At 40.5% G+C, this 15594-nt stretch overlaps 1 protein-coding gene across 1 annotated transcript; it reads right to left on the bottom strand.

Moving 5' to 3' along the window:
* Window positions 1-4655: 4655 nt before the first annotated feature.
* Window positions 4656-9438, bottom strand: LOC144754301 (zinc finger BED domain-containing protein 4-like). The gene is made up of 2 exons (XM_078641964.1): window positions 7183-9438; window positions 4656-4920 (listed from the first exon to the last, which is right to left on the bottom strand). Exon 1 carries the CDS (start codon window positions 9372-9374, stop codon window positions 7188-7190), a length of 2187 nt encoding a protein of 728 aa, XP_078498090.1. The 5' UTR covers window positions 9375-9438; the 3' UTR covers window positions 4656-4920; window positions 7183-7187.
* Between the last annotated feature and the right edge of the window lie 6156 nt (window positions 9439-15594).

A 15594-nucleotide genomic window follows, 5' to 3' on the forward strand; every position in this document is an offset into this window, starting at 1 on the left:
TAAAGTGTAATAGTAATATAAATTGTAGTTAATGTTTAGGAGCGGGATGTTGGGTTAATAGGGGATAAGGGTGGGGAGTAATTTAAAATAAGGGTGGGGAGTAATTTAAAATAATTAATTAATTAATATATGTGTGTAAATATTTATATATTTTAATTAATTGGGAAATAATTAATATTAATTAGTTAATTAATTTATATTAATTTCTATAAATTTTTTATTAGTAATTAATTGGTAATTAAATAATATTAATTAGTTAATTGGAACATAAATCATATTAATTATTTAATTATTTAATATAATTGGTAATAACATTTTATGTAGTAATTAATTGGTAATTAATTATTATTAATTAGTTAATTGGAAAAAAATATTATTAATTATTTAATTAATTAATATAATTGGTAATAAAATTTTATGTAGTAATTAATTGGTAATTAATAATTATTAATTAGTTAATTGGAAAATAAATAATATAAATTAGTTAATTAATTAATATAATTTGGTATAAATTTTGTATTAGTAATTAATTGGTAAATAATTATTATTAATTAGTTAATTACATTATTTAGAGTAATTGTTATATATATAATATTTTGTTATAGTTCATTAAATAATTGGTGAAAAATGTATTAATAATTACATGAAAATAATTACAGCTAATGTGCTAAAATTTTTGCATATTTGTTATTGGTATAAATTGTAGTTAATGTTTAGGAGCGGGATGTTGGGTTAATAGGGGATAAGGGTGGGGAGTAATTAAAAAGAAATAATTAATTATGATATGTTTGTGAGAAATTTAAATTATCATTTAATTGGTAAAGATTACATATTAATTTGTTAATTAATTCATATAATTTGGTACATATTTATCATTAGTAAATAAATAGTAATTAATTAATATTAATTACTTGATTTAATTATTAATAAATATTTTTTTTTTCCATATATTGTTATTATTAAATATTTGTTTGGGAATAAATATTATAAATAATTATATTTAATTAATTACAGCTATTTTGCTAATATATTAACTTATTAATTATAGTTAATTAATCATTAATAGTTAATTAAATAATATTAATTAAATTTGGGTACAGGAGGAATTTTAGTGTTCAGGGTCAGTTTTCTCTCTTTAGGTAAAGGGGTATTTTTATGTTTCAAGGTCAGTTTTCAGTTTTAGGGTAAAGGGGTATTTTTAGAATTCAGGGTCAGTTTTTGGGTAAAGGGGTATATTTAGGGTTCAGGGTCAGTTTTTATTTTGTGGGTAAAGGGGTATATTTAAGGTTCAGGGTCACTTTTCTGTTTTTGGGGAAAGGGGTATAATTTATGTTCTGGGTCAGTTTTCAGTTTTTGGGTAAAGGCGTATTTTTAGGGTTCAGGGTCAGTTTTCTGTTTGTGGGTAAAGGGGTATATTTAAGGTTCAGGGTCAGTTTTCAGTTTTTGGGTAAAGGGGTTTATTTAAGGTTTAGGGTCAATTTCAGTTTTTGGGTAAAGGGGTATTTTTAGGGTTCAGGGTCAGTTTTCAGTTTGTGGGTAAAGGGGTATATTTACGTTTCAGGGTCAGTTTTAAGTTTGTGGGTAAAGGGGTATATTTTTAGGTTCAGGGTCAGTTTTAAGTTTTTGGGTAAAGGGGTATATTTAATGGGTAAGGGTCAGTTTTCAGTTTTTGGGTAAAGGGGTATATTTTTGGGTTCAGGGTCACTTTTCAGTTTTTGGTGAAAGGGGTATAATTAATGTTCAGGGTCAGTTTTCAGTTTTTGGGTAAAGGGGTATTTTTAGGGTTCAGGGTCAGTTTTCAGTTTTTGGGTAAAGGGGTTTATTTAAGCTTCAGGGTCAGTTTTAAGTTTGTGGGTAAAGGGGTATATTTTTAGGTTCAGGGTCAGTTTTAAGTTTTTGGGTAAAGGGGTATATTTAATGGGTAAGGGTCAGTTTTCAGTTTTTGGGTAAAGGGGTACATTTTTGGGTTCAGGGTCAGTTTTCAGTTCTTGGGTAAAGGGGTATTTTTGGGGTTCAGGGTCAGTTTTTAGTTTTTGGGTAAAGGGTAATTTTTAGGGTTCAGGGTCAGTTTTGGGTTTTTGGATAAAGGGGTATTTTTTAGGGTTCAGGGTCAGTTTTCAATTTTTGGGTAAAGGAGATTTTTTTGGGTTCAGGGTCAGTTTTCAGTTTTTGGGTAAAGGGGTATTTTTTAGGGCTCAGGGTCAGTTTTCAGTTTTTGGGTAAAGGAGAATTTTTTGGGTTCAGGGTCAGTTTTCAGTTTTTGGTAACCCTGGGCGTAGTTCGCGTAGCCGCACTCCGCGAAGCTACGCGAAGACGCACTTGCACTCCGCGAGCTACGTGTAGCTCCGCGGACATGCGTAGTAGGTTGCTAGACCCGTTCGCGCGCCGTTTTTCGTCTTCGGGAGCGCGGTGCGCGTGTTCGGGGCGCTGCCTGCATGCTCGCGATAGCTAGCGCGCTAAGTTACTCAATGAGGTTTGTCCCGCCCGCTTGCGTTCCCTTATTTCCGGTTCCGGGTCACAAGTAACGTGTTCGCGTTGTGTTAGACATGTTCGGGAACTCATCTTCTCGTTCGCACTGCCAAAGTGCGTGATCGCGTCAAATATCGCGCGAACTTACAGCGGCGGTCGCGACGGGCAGAGCCATCTTCGATTTCACACTCTGGCTATGGTTTTGGGCCTACTTCAGCATCTCACTCCTATCTCTTCCATCCTGGTCTTTTCCCTCAGTTTTTCTAACTTTCTTTACTTCTTACCTATTTCTGTCTGTGCCTAGGTTTATATTTCTCATTTTATTTTTACTTTTACCACTTTTTTTGCAACTTTTCTCTTGTTTTATATTACTTCCTTCTTTTATCTTTCTTCTTTCTTCCCCTAACCTTTTTGTCTTCAACTTTCCTTCTCCCCTCCACCCAGAACCATGGTGAAGGGTGCCAGCAGAATCGGCGGCTCAAAGGGCAAGGCGGCTGTGCCTAAAAAAACCAGGCTGCCTTGCGGCAGAATGCGCCCGGCAGGAGTGACGCCCCGCCAACTTTTTGGGGAGGAGGAGTTGGCCGCCCTGGTCTTTTTTATCCAACGTCACCTCCTCTTGACTTTGGCAGCAGGCGGCAGGCCCGGCTCCGGATACCAGCACATTGAAGAGCGTCTCCGGCGGTGGGCGAAGGTGCGCCGTGCAGTCTTCCGCTGCTCCGGTATCCGGCGTACCCACCATCAGCTGTCCCACCGCTGGGCCGACATTTTGGACCGGGAGCAGGACCTGTTGGACCTGCTTGGTGTGGAGGTTGTGGGTCTTGGTGAGTGGCTACCCCAAAAATAAAGTGTGTATATATATATATATATATATATATATATATATATATATATATATATATATATATATATATTATATACATATAGATTATATATATATATATATATATACATATATAGATATATAGTTGTCTAAATATTGTTATTGTATCTTTGTAAATATTGGCTGAATAAGTAACGCGATGACTGTTGCCCCTAGTTACATTTGCGATGTATTCCGGTATATCTACTGTCATTGTATGACAGTGTTCTTCTTCTTCACTGGCTCTTGCGTGTTGTTTCAACTTGGCGCTAGCTGTTGCTGTTTATTGATGTGAGATTTTCTTTATTGCTGAGAACTGGAGTTAGTTAATGCTATTAATAGAGTCTTGTCCTTCCTTTGTCCGTCAGTGAAATAGCGGTGGATGGATAATTATTAATTGTACGTTGTTTGCATATTGTAGCATTTTTTTCACGGCCTTCTCTTCTGCATGAATGGAATCCTTTTCTTGCAAAGAATGCTAACGTTACTTTGTTCTTCTTACCTCAGCCAGGGCCGGCTCTAGGGGGCATGTGCAAGCTGTGCAACTGCACAGGGGCACCAAACTTCAGGGGCCACCGCACCAATAGATATCCTTAATGTAATAATACTCTAAGGATGGATACATATTTGCGTTGCGGCCCCTGGCATGGATTTGTTGCCTCCGGCTCTGTTCCACTGTAGCAGTGTGATTTGCAATTATGTCTATGTTTCACATCACTCAATGTATTTATCTATGTTTATTATTTAAATTTTTACATGAACCACAGAATCCAGGGGCAAGCAGAATACAGGGACCGAGTCGGCGGGTGAACCACCAGTTACACAGAGCTCCTCTACTGAGGATCCTGCTGCTGTCCCCAGTAAGTCCAACAGTGCTTGTTTTTTCCTCTGTAATGTGTCTGCAGTGCTTTGTCAATTGACAGCAACCAAGTAGGCATCCAGAATGATGTTTGTCTAGTATTTTTGTAAACGTTAGTATACCACTACTAGTCTTGTGGGTATTCTTCTATCTCCTATGGAGTTATATACATATTACACAACTATGTAACTATGCACACGAAAATTGGATGTTGTTGGTACTGATAGGCAGGTTGGACCTTACTTACACCTCAGTCACAGAACTCTGAGGAACGCACAATTCACTGAACGTCAGCCTATATGGCCTGAGTCATTGGTCTATTGTTCAAATCACACTCCTGAACCCCAATACCAAGATGCCGAATGCTTTTAGGACACAAACCGTTACCTAAGAAACCCCCTTTTGCTCACTCACTCGTGTGAGTCTCTAAGACAACAGACACTGAAAATAAACTTCAGAGTCAAAGTGGTCATTCAAAAGCTTTATTTTGTTAGAAGTAAGTAAGTAACATCAATGTTTTTAAGTGCTTCCGTCCAATACGTTGAAGGGCCCACCAGAAAAAATCCAGAGTTAAAACAGGCATAATAAAGTAATCAACATTTGTACAGCTACTAGTGCACAATAGGGAAATGTGGCAACTATCGGAGACCTCTCACCAACGTATACTGGTCAGATATTCCTCTTTTTTTGTAAGCTATGGAAATGTCCGCTTCGTAGAAGGCAATCTTCTCACCTGCCGAAAAATAATGACAAAAGTGGTGCACGTTAGACAGTATTAAATACATTTATGCCAGTTTTATGCAGCCATGCTAAAAAGAAGTTGTGTAACCTGTAAGCAAACTGTATCCCACAATCCACATAGAAAACTTAAATACGGGCCCTTTTACTTTCCCACCTCTTCAGGTGTATGCATTGAACAATGATGTGTTGCCCCAGAGCGTCTTCTCGTACTGCGCAACAAGCTGCGAGTTAACACATGCGCAAAACTGGATACATTGATGTACAAAGGTTACATAGTTCACTTCCAATTTCCAAGGACTAGAGTAGCAGGACAGATGAGATGAGCTTGGGTACCATACCATAACAATGAATGCTAATAATATGTGTAGTGACTCTGCTGTACTATGCAATGTGGACTCATACTGATTACGTACGTTGGACTTAACTGTTTTGAAGAACTCCATTCTTGGTGAACAAGTACAAAGGGGGCTGTGCATCCATCTAAAAAGGCGTACTTATTTTTATAGGTGCAGAACCCTTACCATCGACCAGTGCCGACGGGGACAGCGGCGCTGCTTCAGCGCTCCCGGCGGGGACAGGAGGAACAGAGGCACCTACACCAGCAGCAGTGGGGGGGGAGCCAATAGCGGCGGGCGATGGTAAGTTACATTCAATAGTGATCTGCATTACTTGGTGGGAGGGGAAAACTTTCTCACTGTACTCTACTGGAAAATATATGTTACCTTTACTTGTCATTAGCATGCTAAGCATTACCACTACAGTAATGCAAGTGCCTGATAGCAGTCGGATGCATGGGTTGTTGTTAAAGCATGTAAAGGGGAAAACACAGCTGCCAGCGTGGTTGGGAGACACACCCAATACCGGTGGTTAGTGGATAGTCTCAGCAGCTGCGGTGTTTTGGGCAAACCCAAAGGCAAGGGAAGGAGGGGACGACTGGGTGCATGGGTCGTTGCTGGTGAAACACAAACCAAATAAGGTTTGTTGCGCGGTATAAAGTATTATAGTCTTTACTAGACATGTGCTACTAGCTGCCCCCTGTTAATTAATGTTACTTTGAGAGTGTTCCCGCCTTCCCGGAACAAAAGGAGATATGTAAAAGACAGGTGTTCGTTCTAATGTGTGTGACCGTTGAAGTACACCCATGCTAATAGGGCAGACATAAAGCCGTGACAAAAAGTCCGAAAAATTAATAGAGGCTGTAGAATGTTCAAGATAGACGCAACACTATTTCTGGTACTCAGCTTGCTTGCTAGTGCTACTGTGCCGCCCACTATGTGTTGAATCAATGTTGTGTTCTTGATTTGCGGGGAGTTTGGATTAACAATTCTGTTTCTTTCTTTATAGTTACTCCTTCCCAAAAACCAACCAGGAAGGAGTTGGCAGTCCGGGCCCGGCAGCGGAAACTGCAGGCAATTGTAGAGGCCTACCGCCGGCTGGTGGATCAGGCCGAGGAGGAGGAGGAGGAGGCGGCGGCAGCAGCTGCTGCCTCTTCCAATGCCCCGGGCCCCAAGCCTGCAGGACTACGTCGCCGTGGTCAGGCAGCCGCCCGCCGCCGCATTGTTACATCTTCGGCGGCCCCCCCACAACAACAACAACAACCACATGCATGCAAGTGTAGGTGCCGTGCTTTCAAAGCAAAGATTCTCCGCCGGGTAGCGAAGTTGGAGGAGGAGCGGAAGAAGCAGGAGGACGGTCTAGAGGAGCGTGTCAAAATACTGGTGGACAAACACCTGAAAGCCCGCCGGCTTTGAAATGGACCCTGTTTTTTGCCCCTTTTTTAATCCTTTTGTTGGTGGGTGGGATGTGGGAGTTGGGGTGTACATTTGGGTTGAAATTTGGTTGGGGTTAGGGGAGGGTAGGGAGGGACAGCTCTGGGTCACGGGGTTACATTTGTTATATATTTTATTTTTCTATTATCATTATTAAAATATAAAAATAAAACAAAGATATTATTTTCACAAGAAAACATTTGAAGTTCATTTGTGTTTGTTGGGGGGGTGGAGGGGGGACTGTTTCACCAAATAATGTACGTTGTGCAACATGAACATGCACTACGAACGATAAATTAAGTACTGACTGCACCTGTAGTAGTAGGGTCACAAGTGCATAAATAATTTATATTATTAAATAACATGGGAAAATTGCCCATCACGTGAGTCTGAAGTTACTACTAGCATACTTTAATTCCATGCACATTTGCTCAGAGTCGGCTAAACAATCCTATGCAATGCATTGCATCATTCCTTTAACATACCTGTCCTAGTTGTCAGGGAAGAGGAGCTCGTCCTCAAACTCTGTGCGTTCAGACAGAAGTAGGTCATGTAACCCAGTAGTGAGGACGTCTTCTTCACACTCGCTTTCTTCATCCGGCGGTGATTCACGTACTTGATAGTCTGGTGGTATGAAGCGTTGATTCATTTTTATCATTGTCAGCCGCTCCACGCTTTTGGGGGAGAGACTAGTCCTTTTCGATGTGACAATGGCACCAGCAGCACTGAAAACCCGCTCAGAGGAGACACTGGCTACAGGACAAGCCAGATACTTTATCGCCAGCCTGCTCAGCACTGGCCACTGTCTCCTTCTTTCATACCAATAGACCAATGGGCTTTGCTCCATGAACACCTCTGTTGTGTCATCCAGATAGGCCTGAACCATCCGCTCAATGTTCATTGGTGCTCGGCTTTGCTGGTCCTCTTTTCCCTTTGCAACAGCAACGGACTTACCCATCCCTTTCTGTATAAAAAAAGCAGTTATGCTTTTGGTTGGGTCTGCTGAATCAGATCGTGTAGGTGCTGCTTTTGGTACTGTTGGTGCCTGCTGGAAAGCAGACGCACTGCTCTCACGCTGTGAAGAACTTGCGTCAGGAGTACTTGGACTGGCCTGGGCTGGCAGTGGCAGGCCTTTAAGTAACAGCCGTTCAGTTTCTAACTCATTAGCTTCCGCAGCTATGGAAGTTTTGTACTTGTCAACATCCTCATCTGAAAATGGAATTACTTCGTTACTGCTGACAAATAATTTGTACCGTGGATCCAAGATTGTTGCAGTTATGTAATGTTCACCTGACACAATATTGTTGAGCCTTACATTTTCACACAAGCGGTTGACTAAGCCCTTGGCTAAGGTATATGCATCAACTTTTTGTTCGTCACCTTCGTATGTTTCACAGACCTCCTTCACCTGTTGCTCAAGCATGTACAACAATGGGATGGCTTGGCCCATAGTACAGTCCTCCCTGCTAACTGCACGTGTGAAGACCTCAAAGGGTTGTAGCATCTCTGTGATGCATTTAATGAGGTCCCACTGCCACATCTCAATGGTCAGGGCTTTAAGATTAACAGTAGGATCCCCTAATCTTCTTGACATGACATAAGCATTCAGTGGGATGTACTGCTCAAAGAGACGCTCAAGCATGAAATAAGTTGAGTTCCAACGTGTTGGGACCTCCTGTATCAGTGCTTTGACTGGCAACCTATGCTCTTGCTGAATGACCCGTAGCAGCTTCCGTCCTTTGAAAGAATGGTTAAAGTGCGTGCATATTCTTCTGCAGATGGCCATTATGTTGCTGACTTTGGCTTCATTTTTCAGAAAGTCTTGCACGACTAAGTTTATGCAGTGTGCCAAACAGGGTACCCTGAAATAATGTCCTTCTCTCATTGCCTTCACTACATTACTGCCATTGTCGGTGGAAACAAAACCAATCTTAAGGCCTCTTGGTTTCAGCCATTCAAAGACCTTGTCATTAAAGTCAGACAAAATGTTTTCAGCAGTATGACTTTTGTCCATACCAAACATGGCTATAGTTGCATGTCTGCGCGTATCATTAAAAATTCCAGCAACGTCACGGAGGCCTGAAGTTAACTTGTCTTTAACACCTGCAAAAGAGATCCAGTGTGCGGTGATGCACATGAAATCTGTAGCATCGCAACTGCTCCACATGTCTGTTGTCAGGTGGATACAATGGACAACACTCTGTTGTAAGGCTTTCCCAATCAATTCCAGCACATCGTGGTGTAGTGCTGGAACAGCCACTCGGGCAAAATAGTAGCGACTGGGAACGTTCCATTTTGGGCAGAGGGTTGCCACTAATTCCAGAAATCCAACAGCCTCAACAAATGAAAATGGGAGAAGGTCCAGTGCTAACATTTTCGCAAGTTTGGCATTGTATAAACGTGCTACTGGGTGGTTCCGCTCGTACTTTCCCTCCTGCCTTAACATGCTAGGAATGGTAAGCTGCTTTGCATGTCTTTGAGTTGTGCTAGACGGACCACCTTGCATCGCAGACTTTGCACTCCTTGGTGTTTCCAGCTGACTCTGGTGCCACTGAGAAGTTGCAGATGCGGAGGATGTGGTCTTTACCACTCCAGTGCTGGCGACAGGGGTCGATTGTGTACCACTCCTAGATAGAAGGTCATCGTCTCCCTCTTCTTCTACCTCCTGATCAACCATGAGTGGACCTTGTACCACTGTATCCCCACCAACACGAGTGCTAACATTTTTTAAGCTTGCAAGGTGGTTCTCCCAACTGATCACGTGTGTTTTTTTCAAATGGGTCGTTTGGCCTCCAGTCCCATAGTTTGTACCAAGCTTACCACGACTAACATTGGCATGACAAATGGTGCATACAGCAATGTTCTCCTGAACTGGGTGAACCGTAAAGAAGTCCCACACTGGGGAGGTAAACTTTTGTCTCCTGCCATAGGAAGAGGAGGACCCACTGCCAATGCCGGATGGACTGGAGGATTGTGGAATTTGACTATGGGACAGCTCAGTCCTAGTACTGCCACTACCTCCTTCTGTTGAAGTGGCGCTTCTGCTGGATGTCGGATGCTGCCGGGCCTTCGCTGTTGAAAAAATTGGAGCTGGTGTTACTGTGGGTGTTGAGTGTGTAGGAGTTATGCGTGGTACCTGCTCATCAGTCATTGCAGCATTTCTGGATAGGGTGAAAATGTTTGTCTCTACATCCTCTGCACCAGGAATAACGCTTGTGATGATGACAGTGTCAGACCCGTCTTTATCACCAGCAGTATCCTGCTCACCTACATCGACCTCCATAAGTTCAAGCCTGCCTGGAAACTTCCTTTTTCCTAGCATGGTCTTCTTGGGATGTCTCTCCTTTGAATGCGCAGATAGTTGTGGCTGCCAATCCGTATCAAGGTCATCGGAAGGGATGCTTTGCGAAGAACTCGATGCACTAACCCTCCTTTCCCTTGGTGAATTCGAAGGAAATAGATCACCTACAGAAGTGGCTTCCTCTTCTTCTTGCTCGGAAGGAGGCTCTACTTCCTGAACTGCCCCGACTTCGGGAGGAACAACTACTACTATTTGGTGTGGAGATGGTGGTTGTTGTTCTTGAGGAAGTACTATTGCGGGCTGGGGTTTTTCAACAACAACTGTTGCGGGCGGTGGTTGTGGTTGTTCAACAACTGTTGCGGGAAGTGGTTGTGGTTGTGGGTGAACAACTCCTATTGCGGGCGGTGGTTGTGGTTGTTGAACATCTACTGCTGGCGGTGGTTGTTGAGCACTTCCATCTTGCGTGGATTGTGTATTACTTTGAGACAGCGATAAGTTTAGTTCTGGCTCAGTATCACTGCTCGCAAGCAGAAGGCTGGCTACCTCTTCGACCCTCATCATGTGCTTGGCCCTGGGATGCTGGCTTGCCCCCACTAATGCAGATGTGCTGGTCCCAGCTTGCACCCCAGACCCCGCTGCTGCAGGCGTACCTTTTGGGGTGCCAAAAAAGGTTTTGGGGTCCATACCAGACTTAAGTGACACTTCCTTCTGCTGTTCCTTCTTCGCAGCAACTTTCTTTGTGGTGGAGGACCTGGTAGCTTTCTTAGGGCCCATCTTCTTCTGATGTCAGTCAGCTCACAGCAGCACAAATTGCAGAGATGTCTGGTCAGATGAGTCACACACCACACGTGGCGTCCAACTGAAGGACGTCCGTCTGGCGGTAGAACGAGCGATGGATGAAAAAACAACCAGCACCTCCTCAGTCTTTTTTGTGCACCTACAAGTAAAGAAGGCAGAACAACATCAGTCAAACAAGCAGTAAGGCAACATGAACAATTGAAAGACACACAGGTCAATGTATAAAAGACAAAACAGAAGACTAATAATACCAGTCCAGCAGCACCACAGCTCAAAGGCCACATGAAGTCCAGAAAGAACCAATAAAGTGAAGCAGGCCTATAGATACCAATATGGACAGAAAAACGAGGATGCCTGCTGCACATGACAGGTTAATGTGCAAGGAATAAATAGCCCATGGCTAAGACAGAGGTTGTAAACATAACACCGCAAAAACACATACAAAGAAACCCCTGCCCAGGCTCCCAAAACAACAACCAAATGACAAATTCTGTTTTTTTGGGTGCACAAGAAAGACCTGCAACATTTTTGAGAAACTTTTATGCAACTCGGGACATATTGTCCGCGAGAATGCTAAATCGGCATGTTCGGCAGCGCGAACGGAATAAAAAGTCGTGTTCGCGTTCCCGAGCAAGTACATTGAATGCGCGAACACGACAAAAAATGTAAGTTCACGTGCTCACATGGTGCGAAGTTACCAAAACTACCCAAGCTGTATTCCTAGGGTTACCTAATGGCAGAAATTGACAGAGTATTTAAAGTTTAAACACACCCAAAACCAGAAATACCCCACACATAAAAATAAGATTTTCTATATCAATCCAAGCCATCCATGATTTTCACATTTAAGGGTACACCACAAAAACAGTTGATTAACTTTCATGACCCTATGAGTAGTACCTATGGCCTACTGCCAGAGTAGGCCACAAGGTTGGAGGCCTATGCCTATGGCAAAAGCACAAAGGAAGGACACACAAAATGGCCGCCGACATAGGGCCTGGCCACCAACAACAACATGGCAAAATATATCACAAAGGAAGCATACACAAAATGGCCGCCACCACATGGCCTGGCCACCAACAACAACATGGCAAAATCACAAAGGATGTAGATACAAAATGGCCTCCACCACATGGCCTGGCCACCAACAACAACATGGCAAAATATATCACAAAGGAAGCATACACAAAATGGCCGCCACCACATGGCCTGGCCACCAACAACAACATGGCAAAATCACAAAGGATGTATATACAAAATGGCCTCCACCACATGGCCTGGCCACCAACAACAACATGGCAAAATAAATCACAAAGGAAGCATACACAAAAAGATCACCACCATAGGGCCTGGCCACCAACAACAACATGGACAACTTTACAAAATGGCCTCCACCACATGGCCTGGCCACCAACAACAACATGGCAAAATAAATCACAAAGGAAGCATACACAAAAAGATCACCACCATAGGGCCTGGCCACCAACAACAACATGGACAACTTTACAAAATGGCCTCCACCACATGGCCTGGCCACCAACAACAACATGGCAAAATAAATCACAAAGGAAGCATACACAAAATGGCCGCCACCACATGGCCTGGCCACCAACAACAACATGACAAGAAAGAGAAGACAGACAATAATGCCTATGGCAAAGGGACAATGCTTTGCTTCAGAAAATGGACACACCACACCACCGCCCAAATTGGTCACCCCACCCCAAAAAAAAAAAAAAAATAACAGAGGAGAGAAAATGGAAGTGGTCCATGCTCCAAAAAGAGAAAAGTACTACCAAAATGAGAACATAACATAAATGAGGAATTTTTAGGTGCACAAGAAAGACCTGCAACATTTTTGAGAAACTTTTATGCAACTCGGGACATATTGTCCGCGAGAATGCTAAATCGGCATGTTCGGCAGCGCGAACGGAATAAAAAGTCGTGTTCGCGTTCCCGAGCAAGTACATTGAGTGCGCGAACACGACAAAAAATGTAAGTTCACGTGCTCACATGGTGCGAAGTTACCAAAACTACCCAAGCTGTATTCCTAGGGTTACCTAATGGCAGAAATTGACAGAGTATTTAAAGTTTAAACACACCCAAAACCAGAAATACCCCACACATAAAAATAAGATTTTCTATATCAATCCAAGCCATCCATGTTTTTCACATTAAGGGTACACCACAAAAACAGTTGATTAACTTTCATGACCCTATGAGTAGTACCTATGGCCTACTGCCAGAGTAGGCCACAAGGTTGGAGGCCTATGGCAAGAGCAAAGTGGCTGGAAACATTAAATGGCCGCCAACACATGGCCAGGCCAACCACAGAAAGTTAATAAAATGAACTCATGCATGCCTACACACTAACTACATGGGGTACTAGCTACTAGGGTCACATATTGGCTTAAAAATTAGAAACATTTTAAATTCCACAAAATGCAATGTTAGAAAAAATTTACAATTTGGGACCTCATGAAAGTACAGGCCTCCATCAATAATTTAATTCCAGGATTGAATACTGTTGTTAAAAAAAAATCAAATCAAACAAGCACAAGTCTACATCACTCATACATTACACAAACTTACTTGAAAAAGAGAATTCCAATTCAAAAAGTCCTCATTAAATCCAAGGTAAATCAGTAATGCAGCCAACACAGACAGAAAGTGATCCTTCCAGCTCAAAATCCAAAGGAAAGTGAGCACCACATGGACAAAGCACTGGGAGGAGCCTGGTGGACAGGAACAGGAAGTTGTAAACTCAAGAGCCCTTCCTCCTTACTCTGCAAAACAAGAGTAGAAACAAAAAGAGGGGTCCTTCCCCCCTAAAAATAAAGCCAAAGGTACAACTTTAAGGTTTTTTGCCTTTTTTTTCCTAACCAAAATGGTAATTTATTATGGTTTTAACATGCTCGCGAGTTATTCTGTGCAAGAATGCAGTTTCTGCGTGTTCGGCAACTCGATCTTACCAAAAAGCATCCTCGCGCGTCCTTATGACGCTATCTCGCATCAAAATGACGTTATCGCGTTCGCACAGTCGCACGGGACTGTGCGAGAGTGTTTCCAAACATGGTGGCACAAGCGACCAGGAAAAAACGAACGCAGAACGAAGGTAAGCCATTGCCGCGCACGCGATAATGTTATTCAGCGCGCGAGAACTACGCTACGCACCGGATCGCGGAGTTATCGACAGCTACGCGTTCTCCGCGGAACGCGGAGCTGCCGAAACTCCGCAAGCTCCGCGAACGGAGCGTAGTTCTTCGCCCAGGGTTAGTTTTTGGGTAAAGGGGTATTTTTAGGGTTCAGGGTCAGTTTCCAGTTCTTGGGTAAAGGAGTATATTTTTGAGTTCATGGACACTTTTCAGTTTTAGGGTAAAGTGGTATTTTTAGGGTTCAGGGTCTGTTTTGTGTACATAAAGTGTGAGAATGTTTTTTATAAATATTACAAATAATTGAAAGATTTTTGTGAAAAAATGTTGCTCATTTTTATGCTAATAATAGTTTTTTGAAATACTCAGCAAAAAATATACTACTAATATATGTTAATAATATTTATAAAATATATATAAATATTTGACAAATTTTACACTATAACATTATACTAAAGTAGCTATTCTAATTTATACATGGTCAGTCTTCAGCACCTTTCCACATATTACTTTCACTTGAGTAGGAATAGTAAATAATAATTGGTCAGTGTCCAGCAACTTCTCTGATAATACTTTGACTGGAGTAGGAATAGAAATTATTAATTGGTCAGTGTCCAGCACATTTGCATATAATTTTACATTAGTGTGTTATTATATTACAAGACAATGCAAAATGGATGTTTTCAAAAAACTTTATTACAATTTTCCAATTTTTTCATGTGTAATACAATACAATCACTATCAAATATAACATAAACATTTTTGGAAATGTTGTATTTGCAGAATAACACATTATCATTTATGTACATGTTTTAATTTGTCACACAAAATTTTTTCACAACATTTTTTATGTCAAAACAAAATATTATTATCAATCACTTTCTGTAACAAGTATTTATATTGAAATAAATACAATTCAAGTTATTTTTCTGTTTGTTCCATTTATATTTAATAATGTTAATATTATATATTAATATTATTAAATATTTAATTTTAATATATACATTTTTATAAAGTAACATGACAATTATTATATTTGCTCAAGATATGGAAATACTAATTAAGACATTTTTTTCACATATTTCTGACAATGTTGTTTTTAAATTATACATATAAATATATGTTGTTAACTTTATAACTGTAAAGGGGAATAATATGTTTAATAATAATATCTGGTATTGGTAAAAGATTATTTATGCAATTATATACTTTTATAATACTTAGACATTATTATAAAAAAATGTTAATTAATAAAAATAATAACAAATATATTTATTATTATTATTATTAATTAATAAACTTAAACATTTATCTTTTCTTTTCAGAAATACATACATTCAGAGAAATAAAAATACATTATTTAAGGGCATTATTTATATAGTAAATGGTTATCATTTTTATAATATTAATAATAAATAAGTTATATTATTTATTATTATTAATTATTTACAAAACAATTAATAATGTTTAGTTATAAACAAACAGAAACGTATTCCTATAAATGTACACAAAAATAAATTTTTTACATATATCATTTCAAGTGTTACATAATTATTTAATATTAATAATATATATTAATTCATATATATTAATTAATATTAAAGAAATGTAAATTTTTTTAACAGTTTAAATTATAATGAGTCTAC

Source organism: Lissotriton helveticus, chromosome 1_1 (assembly GCF_964261635.1).
Source record: "Lissotriton helveticus chromosome 1_1, aLisHel1.1, whole genome shotgun sequence".
NCBI classification, from domain to species: domain Eukaryota; kingdom Metazoa; phylum Chordata; class Amphibia; order Caudata; family Salamandridae; genus Lissotriton; species Lissotriton helveticus.

Coding starts and splice junctions, on each gene's coding strand:
- LOC144754301 (XM_078641964.1), bottom strand. CDS start 9,374: ATGGTTGATCAGGAGGTAGAAGAAGAGGGAGACGATGACCTTCTATCT.